This window comes from Patagioenas fasciata, chromosome 1, assembly GCF_037038585.1.
Source record: "Patagioenas fasciata isolate bPatFas1 chromosome 1, bPatFas1.hap1, whole genome shotgun sequence".
NCBI lineage: Eukaryota > Metazoa > Chordata > Aves > Columbiformes > Columbidae > Patagioenas > Patagioenas fasciata.
Genome location: NC_092520.1, coordinates 607,430 through 618,038, shown reverse-complemented (window position 1 = coordinate 618,038; position 10,609 = coordinate 607,430). Strand labels below are relative to the sequence as shown.

The 10,609-nt window shown below is 54.5% G+C and overlaps 1 protein-coding gene across 1 annotated transcript; it reads left to right on the top strand.

The window, feature by feature from the left end:
- Positions 1–5,679: 5,679 nt before the first annotated feature.
- LOC136100052 (olfactory receptor 52B2-like) lies at positions 5,680–6,630 on the top strand. The gene has a single exon (XM_065834795.1). It carries the CDS (start codon positions 5,680–5,682, stop codon positions 6,628–6,630), a length of 951 nt encoding a protein of 316 aa, XP_065690867.1.
- The last annotated feature ends 3,979 nt before the right edge of the window (positions 6,631–10,609 follow it).

Sequence of the window (10,609 nt, the reverse complement as noted above, 5' to 3'; positions counted from 1 at the left end):
CCAACTGAACACCCCAACTCTCTCAACCTGTTTGCCTTGTGCTTAAACTCTTCCCCAGACACTTGCTGGTGGCCGGGCTGTCGGGTCAGACCAGCTCCTCACAGCCCTCCCGGCTTTGTGCAAGCTGAGCTGAGCTGGGCTAGGCTGAGCTGAGCTGAGCCGGGCTGAGCTGGGCTGAGCTTTGCTCCGGCAGAGCGAGTCCTTCCGTCCCGACCAGGGAGCCCGGGGGCACCACCGGAGCCGGACACCGTCTGGCCAGCACCGGGGGTGTGAAACCAGGATTCCGCAAACCCCCCCGCTCCCGTTCCCCGGGGATCTGCGGCAGCACAGCCCGGGCACCCCCGAGGCTGCGGCGGGTGGAGCGCGGCTCGATGGTTCCCTCTGCTGGGAGCGGCGGGACGAGGAGGGGGAACCAGGGTGAGGGGTGGGGATGCAGGGATACGGGATGCGGGATGCGGGGTGGGCGATGGGCGGTGCAGGATGCAAGATGCGGGGTGCAGGATGGGGAATGCAGGATGCAAGATGCGGGATGGAGGATGCGAGATGGGGGATGAGGGATGCAGGATACGGGATGCGGGATGCAGGATGGGGGATGTGGGATGCAGGACGGTGCATGTGGGATGGGGAATGTGGGATGCAGGATGCAAGATGTGGGATGAAGGATGTGAGATTGGGGAATGCAGGATGGGGGATGAGGGATGCAGGATACGGGATGAGGGATGCAGGATGGGGGATGTGGGATGCGGGATGCAGGGTGCAGGATGGTGCATGTGGGATGGGGGATGTGGGATGCAGGATGCAAGATGCAGGACGGAGGATGTGAGATTGGGGAATGCAGGATGGGGGATGAGGGATGCAGGATACGGGACGAGGGATGCAGGATGGGGGATGTGGGATGCGGGATGCAGGGTGCAGGATGGTGCATGTGGGATGAGGGATGTGGGATGGGGGATGTGGGATGCAGGATGGAGGATGGAGGATGTAGGATTGGGGAATGCGGGATGGGGGATGGGGAATGTGGGATACAGGATGAGGGATGCAGGATGTGGGATGTGGAATGGTGCATGTGGGATGGGGGATGTGGGATGCAGGACAGTGCACGTGGGATGGGGAATGTGGGATGCAGGGTGCAGGATGCAAGATGGAGGATGTGGGATTGGGGAATGCAGGACGGGGGATGAAGGATGCAGGATACAGGGATGAGGGATGAGGGATGCAGGATGGGAGATGTGGGATGGGGAATGTGGGATGCAGGATGGGCGATGCAAGATGCGTGATGGAGGATGTGGGATTGGGGAATGCGGGATGGGGGATTCTGGATGCAGGATACAGGATTCAGGATGCAGGATGGGGGATGTGGGATCTGGGATGGTGCATGTGGGATGGGGGATGCGGGATGCAGGATGAGGGATGGGGCATGCAGGATTGGGGAATGCAGGACTGGGGAATGCAGGATGGGGGATGAGGGATGCAGGATGAGGGATGCAGGATGTGGGATGCAGGATGCAGGATACAGGGTGTGAGATGCAGGATATGGAATGGGGGATGCGGAATGGGGGATGAGAGATGTGGAATGGGGGGTGAGGGATGCAGGATGCTCCTGGTCCCTGCCCCCGCCATGTCCCCACAGCCTCACTCACAGTGGGAAGCTCCTTATGCAAACAAGGAGCTGGGGGCAGCTCCTCTTTGGAGACCAAAAATGAGAAGACAAATCCATGGGGTCTCACTGGTTGCCCCATGCCAGACTTGCCCCATAGGTTCTGTGTCCAACGCCAGGTCCTTCACAGAACGGTGGCAGGCCAGAAGTCAAGTGTCCTTGAGAGGTCCTCACCCGAGTGCCCGAGGTGTTTTGCAGAGGAACCCCGGCGAAGCCTCTGTCAGGGAGAGGATGTGTGTGCACAGAGACCTGCCCAGCACACACCGCCCCCAAACACAGCTGCTGCATTCAAGAGGTGGCTGGACATTGGTTCGTAGACTTTTAGGTTGAAAACCCAAAAGCCGAGGTTCTTATCATATTATAATACCCATCTCTGCTTCCCAGATTGAGCCGTAGCTTGCCGGCAGCACCGAACAGGAGAGAGGAACCCCCAAAAGCTGCTGGGCAACGCCAAAACCTGGTGTCTTTGTGTCTTCTCTAGGTCCTGGTCCCTGTCTGCAGGGTGGGAGAGAAATGAGGTGAAATCGGTCCCCTCCCCGAGAACCTGTGAGATCTACGTACCACCAGCTCACCCACGGGGGCAAAGACCCAAGTGAGGTGTGTGACACGGATAATTCCAGCTTTTCCAATATAAAATTGATTTTCAGGCATTAGAAAGCATTAATCTGCCTATGCCATATATATGTCAAATGGGCCACTGAGGTTCGAGGACCTTATTTAATTCAAACCACAAGTTCTTACACTGGAGTCGGTCTGGGCCAGGGTTTGTGTGCTGCAGTATCCCTGCTGGGGCCGGGCAGCCTTCAGGGCTGCACGAGCCGACAGGCGCTGACAACCACTCTTTGCAAATATCCCAGTTCTGGGGGCTTGGGAATCTAATCTTGAAATGTTGATTCGCAAGGCGTCAGGTCGTAATTTTCCCGGGAAAGAAAAGAAGGAAGAAAGGAAGAAGAAATGAAAAACAAAATATCTGGCTGAAAAATAAAACGTCTGGCAAAGGGCAGCCTGCCTGGTTTTATTTCAGTGGCTATATCTAGATTTAGTGCTTCATTTCAGGTATTCAAGTTTTACTTTCTTCATACTTTTATCAGTTTCCATCCCCCACAACCTCTTCCTGCTCACTCGCTTGTTGACCATTCCCACTCTTCGTTAATATTGGATTTTTCTTTTTATATCCCCGAAGAGAGTCCTGGCAGAGCAGAAGCCGAGGCTGAGCGTTCAGACCAGGAACGGCGATGAAAGGCTGCTGCGGGGCGCTGACACATCCGCTGTGTCAGTCACCCCAGCGCCCACAGCAGCGCCTGAGCACCCCTAGAGCGACTGCCGCACACCCCGTGTCACCCCGGTGGGGTCGGCTGGAGGAGGTCGGCGTCCCCCAGCCCCACGTCTCCAGCCGGCCCACCTCAAACTACCTGGAGGAAAAGAACCTGGGGGTGTTGGTGGCAGTGGCTGAACATGAGCCAGCGTGTGCCCAGGTGGCCAAGAGGCCACAGCATCCTGGCTGGGACCAGCACTGGGGTGGCCAGCAGGCCCAGGGCAGTGACCGAACCTGTGCTGGGACCTGGGGAGGACAAACCGCCAACCCTGGGGGCGGTTCTGGGCCCTTGAGGTGCTGGAGCGAGTGGAGAGAAGGGAACGGAGCTGGTGAGGGGCTGGAGCACAAGTGTGATGGGAGCAGCTGAGGGACCTGGGGGTTCAGCTGGAGAACAGGAGCTGAGGGGAGACCTTCTGATCTCTGCACTGCCTGAAAGGAGCTTGGAGCCAGGGGGCTCAGGCTCTGCTCCCCAGGAACAAGCGCCAGGAGCAGAGGAAACGGCCTCAAGTTGCCCAGGGGAGGTTGAGGTTGGATGTGGGAACAATTTCTCCCCCAAAGGGCTGTGGGGCATTGGAACAGGCTGCCCAGGGCAGTGCTGGAGTCACCATCCCTGGAGGGCTGGACAGACGGACAGGAGGTTCTCAGGACAGGGGGCAGGGACAGGGCTGGGGGCACAGTTGGACTCAATGAGTTTGAGGGGTTTTTCCAACCAAAATGATGCTGTGATTCTATCCCCACCCCGCCATGGGGTAGATTACACCGCACCCCAATGGCTTTGTGTGCTCCGTCCTGTGCCACGACCCGCAGAGACAGTGGAAGGCGACCTCTCACCAGGCAGCTCACATTGAAGGATTTACCCTCAAAACTCCATTAATTTGGTATATTTTCCATTGTGTTTGTCCAGGCAGCACAGACCAGAGCGCTGCTGCTCCCGGGGGCTTGTGAGCCCCACAGGGACTCATGGGGAGGGTATAAATGTCACCTCTCCCCTGCCCGCTCTGCCGGTGTCCCCTCGGGTGCAGAAGCAGGTGTCTTCACTCCTGGCTGTCGCGGGAGCTTGGTGAGCTGTTTGCAGGAGCTGCTGGGTTGTTCGCAGGGTCTGCTTTTTGTCAGGTTTCTGTGGCTCAGGTGCCTGATTTGAACCAGAAGGTAAAATTCTGCAGCTTGGAGACCCCCCCCCCCCCCCAGACTACTGCAAGCTGCAGCTTTAGGTTCTGAGGTGAGAAACCTCATTTTCCAGGCAGGGTTTTTGATGTAAACGCTGCTGCTTTGGCTCCAGGGACCTTCTCTGGCCCGAAGGCAGCAGGTACCTGCAGGAGGGTTTCCCAAGCTCCACCTGAATCAGCATTTCAGCCTCCAAAAAGCTGACAGCCTGCCTGACAGCCGCATTCTGCCTTTCATGTGTAATTCCCAGTGAGGGGACAGGGATGTGCATTTGAAGAAGAAGCAGAAAACTATCAGCAAACTATCAGTTTCTTGTGTCCGCCAGACAGGCTGTTAGAGTCAGCAACCTAACCCTGACTGCCCATCATCTGTGTCTCTTCTTCACATTTTGGCTAGTTCGGCTAATGCTGCCCTCGCAGGTGGCTTTGCTGTTCCTCTGGAAATGCTGCAAATCGCCTTCTGAGCAACTTACAGGGGAAGGGAAAGCACAGAGAGAAACACCAAGGAGAGGAGCTGCAGCAGTCGCTGCTGTGCACAGAGAATTCTGTACACACAGACCCCATGCACCTTGGGTCCCTGGGGGGTTTGGCCTTGTTGGGTGCACATCTGGTGGCAGATGTGGACAGCTGAGCGCAGAGTAGAGTAGGAAGATGTGACATGGTGTGGGGCAGATCACATCAGGTTGTGTTTCACCCAGCTGCAGCGCACATTATGCCGTGGGGCAACCCTGGGGCTCTGGCACAAGCAAACACCGAGGATCCTGAGCTCCTCTGTGCAGAATCTGCACCAGGGTTGCTCAGCTCTCCTACCGCCAGCCCTGCTCTGCCTCAGACCTTTGCTTCTGCCTTTGCTTTAGAATTCAGCGGCTGTTCTGCCTCCCCAGCACAGGGTTGTTCCCTGAGACCCCAAACTCGGCAGGGTGATGATCCCCGCTCCGCCTGGCTCTGCACAGGTTCACGGATCATCCTTCGGTATTGATGCGATGCAGCCAGCAGTAAATGCCCTTGCTGCGCTGGATGCTGTGAGAACGCCTCCTGCCTCGCGGGGATCCTGCTCTGCCGTCACGCGAAACGTGGTGTGAATGAGCGAGAGGCGAGGTCGGTACTGAAAGAAACAGCTTGCTGTGTAAAATCAGCGTTGGTCAGCCCCAGCTTGCCACCTGTCTCATAAACCTTTGGGTGCTACAGAACAAAAGCACAATATATAACAGCAACTGGAGCGGGAACGGATGGATTCCTGGGTCCTGTGCCAAGATTTCGCGCCAGCTTGTGAACTTGGGTAAATCCCTTTGCTGGATTTCAGTATCTGAGTTTACAAAGTACACTTTTACCTTTATTACTGATTTGGGATCAGTATCTCAGGCATGCTTCCACAATGTGGCGGGGGGGTGGGTGATTTTTTGAAACACTTTTGGATCCAGAGAAATAAAGTGCTCTAGGGAAACTCAGATGTGGTTTTGGTATTGTGAACTGTGCCACCCACCTCTTCCCCTGTTTTCACTTACAGGGAAAGGAGCCCAGGGTAATTCAGATATCATCCCGCCATGGCAGCTATCAATCAAACCAGCTTACAGCCTCCCTCCTTCCTTCTGCTGGGCATGGTGGGCCTGGAGGACCTGCACTCCTGGATCTCCATCCCCTTCTGCCTGATGTACATCACGGTGCTCCTTGGCAACTTCACCCTCTTGTTTGTCATCGCGGTGGAGCGAAGCCTCCACGCGCCCATGTACCTGTTCCTGGCCATGTTAGCCGTGGCAGATCTCGTGTTATCCTCCTCCACGGTGCCCAAAGCCCTGAGCATATTCTGGTCCCTTTCCAAGGAGATGACTTTCCACGCCTGCCTGACCCAGATGTTCTTCACACACCTGAGCTTCATTGCAGAGTCGACCATTCTGCTGGCCATGGCGATCGACCGGTACGTGGCCATCTGCAACCCGCTGCGGTACGCCATGGTGTTCACGCGCTCGGTGGTAGCCAGGATAGGGCTGGCTGCAGTAGCCAGGAGCTTCTGCGTGATGTTCCCAACGATATTCCTCCTCCGGAGGCTGCCGTTCTGCGGACACAGCGTCATGCCGCACACCTACTGCGAGCACATGGGTATCGCCCGGCTGGCCTGCGCCGACATCTCCGTTAACATCTGGTATGGCTTTGCCACCACCCTCCTGTCCCCAGGTGTGGACATTGTGCTCATTGGGGTGTCGTATGTCCTCATCCTCCGGGCTGTCTTCAGGCTCTCGTCCAAGGCTGCCCAGCTGAAGGCAGTTGGCACCTGCAGCTCTCATGTCTGCGTTATATTAATATTCTACACACCAGCATTTTTCTCATTTTTCACTCATCGGTTTGGCCACAACGTCCCCCACCACGTTCACATCCTGTTAGCCAATCTCTATGTGATCCTGCCACCCATGCTAAACCCCATCGTCTACACTGTGAAAAACAAACTCATCCGAGAAAAGGTGTCCCAAGTGCTCTTCAGGACTAGGCAAGTGTGGTGACAGGGATGCTGTTCCTTTGAAAGGAAAGCACAGAGAGGTGGTCCAGGAAACTCCTCAGTTGCCACTAGGATGGCAATGAGAAATCTCACGGTCCTAGGACAAGCAGGATTGGTCATGTAAGGCAGGACCGTGTGATGAGCAGGGATAGATCACCACAGGGAACTCGGGGTGACACAACAACTGCTTGAAATTCAGAGACCAGGATCGGCCAGAGACCTCTGTGTGTTGATCCACCCCCAGTGTCCAACGTGGCCAAAATGAAAGTGCCCCAGAGCACCCAGAGCCTGAGGGACTCCTCCATCCCCTGAAGGCACGCATTTGGTAGACCACTCATGCTCTTCAGGGATGGGTCTTTACCACGTGTATCTTGTCCTTGTCTGTTCCACAAAACTCTGCGTCACCTCATTCTTTCAGGGTCTTGGGGAAAAATCAGTGTGAATTATGGTTCAGCCTTCCCATGGGGCAGGCCAGGTCGTGGCAGACACAGAGCTCAGAAAGGTGTATGGAGGCAAAACTTGGTGAGCTCACAAGATGGCCTAACGGGTATAAAACACTGGTGGAATGGAACATTTGAGTGCCAGGCAGCAAAGTAACAGACTAGACTAGACTAGGCTAGACTAGACTAGAATATTAATTAACTCCTTCCTGCTCCAAGCCCTGTTTGTTTACATGGAAACAGCAATGCATAATAAATTCATGGATTAATAATGCATGCATTACCAAGGAAAGAAGATCGCCATTCCTCTCTGTTCACCCGACGCACAGGCAGCAGGGCTGGAATGTCCTGGGGACACCAGGCTCGTGGTGCAGACTCACAACCTCCACTCTGGTGCGTGAGACCCCGGGGACACCTGTGGCAAAGCCACCCTGGTGGGGTGTCTCACAGCTTGTCCGCAGGATTCCCACCCCCAGGACCTCCCACAGACCCGGTTCTCACAACGGCCGGTCTGGTGACAACCTGCGCTTGCTTTGCTGGTTAATCTCCTTTGTACCCACTGAGAACAACTGTTCTTGCTGATCACCCCTTCCTGATCCTCGTGACGGCTGTGCTCCCTAATTAAGTGACACAAATTGCTGATATTCCTAGCATAATATTGGTGGATATAACCAGTACTCTGTTGCCACATTTTAAACTTTATTGAAGCATTTATTCCTTCCCCTTTCTTTTTTTTCTTTGCCAAAGAAAGTGGACAGAACATCGTCCTCCATTAGCCATTATTGTAAGAGGAAAATCAACAGAGGAAACGATGTTTGGTTAAAATATTTATGCAGTTAGATCTCTCAGAGTTATGTGTATTTTTTCTAATTAATAGCATCTTATGTGTGCAATGCAAGAAGCAGCATCTGGCCATAAAAACAGCACACCTTTCACCTGCGATTGTATTTCCCTGGTCTTAGTAGTTATTCAAGTTGGGACCAGGTGATGAGTTTGCCCTTTAGGTTTTAACCTAATTCTTATTGCCTTTCTGAGCTGTTTGAGCCCACTGCCACCCAGCCACTGGGATGTCAGAGATTAGGACAGCACAGATAGGGGAGATGAAAGTGTTCAAGGCCCTGGACCACTCCTCTTTGGATGCGATACTCAAGATAGTCCTAAGGATTATGGTGTACAATGGGACAAGTAACAGTGAGTCTGAAGCCATTGTGGAAAGAGCAAACACTTACGCTATAAATGCTGTTGTCTCGTAAACATCACATAAATGTGACTCGGTTACAGTGATGATATCCTGATGTATACAAGGAAGAGTGAGAGAGACCTTTTACCCGGTGATATTGCAGCATCTTCAGGAGAAAGGAGGTGGGAACACCAGAAGTGCTGCCTGGGTGGTCAACCCCATACCAGTGTTGGTGCCACCAAGTTTGTCCGGAGGGATGTATGTCTGAGGGGCTGGAGATCGTGACAAAGAGATCAAGATGGTGGAGAAGGTGTGGATGAAATACATCTAGTTGAGATATCAGTTGAAGTAGATGGTTTTGTAGTAAAATCCAAACAGTCTGGGCTCCAGCATCTCCAGCCTGTCACCGCCTGCTCTACTGGAATGCCCAGACTGGACCCAGTGCCCAGACACGGTCTCACCAGTGCTGAACCAGGGGAACCACTGCTCTGCACAGCCTGTGTCCCCCAGCACCCCTAAGACCCAGCACTGTCCACCTTCACTGCAAGGATGAAGCCAGAGAGGGACTTTTCACAAGGGCAGGTGGTGATGGGGCAAGGGGTGATGGCTATAAATGAAATCAGGGTAGATTTAGATTATATATGAGGAAGAAATTCTTCCCCATGAGGGTGCTGAGGCACTGGGACAGGATTCCTAGAGAAGGCGTAGATGCCCCATCCCTGCAGACATTCAAGGACAGGTTGGACAGGACTTAGAGCAACCTGGCCTGGTGGAAGGTGTTCCTTCCCGTGGCAGGGGGCTTGCTTCCAACACAAACCATTGTATGTTTCCTTGATTCTGTGACTGTAAAGTCAGAAATGGATAAATCCACTGTGCAACAGACTGTCAGTGGGCAATGCCAGGCGCTGGCCCTCTTTAAAGGGAAGAGCGAACATCATCGTACACTTGCACATCTCCCTGACACAAACCTCCCGTGTTAACAGCGTCAATGACATTAATAAATCCAAGGAGTGCAGACTTCAGATCTTCCAAGCCTTTTATATACATACATGGAAATATAACACTGAGGTGACCAGCTGAAATTCTGTTCTTTGTGGTATTTACAGCTACAGCCCTTCTGCTGGACCTGGAATCACCACCACATGGGGCCAGGTTCACACTTTTAGGTTCACAGCAGAGAAACTGCTCCTGTCTGCACATCAGGAGGATGCTCTGCTCTCCCCTCCATCCCCTGGGGTGGGTGTCTGCCCGCCTCCCTCCTGTCTTCTGCAGAAACCAGCAATGTGCAGCAGGTAGACGAATGCTGACGTCTCTGCACGCTGGCTTCCCACGTTAAGATCAGAGCAATCTTTAAATCTAAACACAGGGTGGTATGAACAACCCTGAGAAGAGCAGCTGGGTCTGTTGGTCCCTTCCTGCCTGTGGTGGGCTGTCAGCATTCTGTGGGTGCTACACCTCACCCCAGAGATGCCCTGAGCTGGTCCCTGGTCCCACAACTTGTCCCACCCTCCCAAGGTGCAGCAGGCAGCTGGACCCCATCATGGTGTGCAGCACTAACAGCCAAAGTGGCCCACAGTAAGCGAGATGGGACAGTGTGCGGTTTAGGTAGAATCATAGAGTCATTTTGGTTGGAAGAGTCCAACCATAACCCAGCCCCGGCACTGCCCCATGTCCTGAGACCCTCATGTCCGTCTGTCCAGCCCTCCAGGGATGGTGACTGCACCACTGCCCTGGGCAGCCTGTTCCAATGCCCCACAGCCCTTTGGGGAAGGAATTGTCCCCAGATCCAACCTCAGCCTCCCCTGGCGCAACTTGAGGCCGTTTCCTCTGCTCCTGGTGCTTGTTCCTGGGGAGCAGAGCCCGACCCCCCTGGCTCCAAGCTCCTTTCAGGCAGTTCAGAGATCAGAAGGTCTCCCCTCAGCTCCTGTTCTCCAGCTGAACCCCCCAGGTCCCTCAGCCGCTCCCATCACACTTGTGCTCCAGCCCCTCACCAGCTCCGGTCCCTTCTCTCCACTCGCTCCAGCACCTCAGGGCCTTTCCTGGTGTGAGGGGCCCAAAACTGATCCCAGGATTCATGGTTTGCCCTCACCAGCACCCAGCCCAGGGGCTGATCATTGCCCTGGTCCTGCTGGCCACACTGTTCTTGATTTCTTCCCCAAAGGGCTGTGGGGCATTGGAACAGGTTGCCCAGGGCAGTGCTGGAGTCACCATCCCTGGAGGGCTGGACAGACGGACAGGAGGTTCTCAGGACATGGGGCAGTGCCAGGGATGGTTTAACAGTTGGACTCAATCATCTTGAGGGGTTCATCCAACCAAAAGGATTCAATGATTCTATGGCCGGGGACCACAGGGCAGCTGTGTCC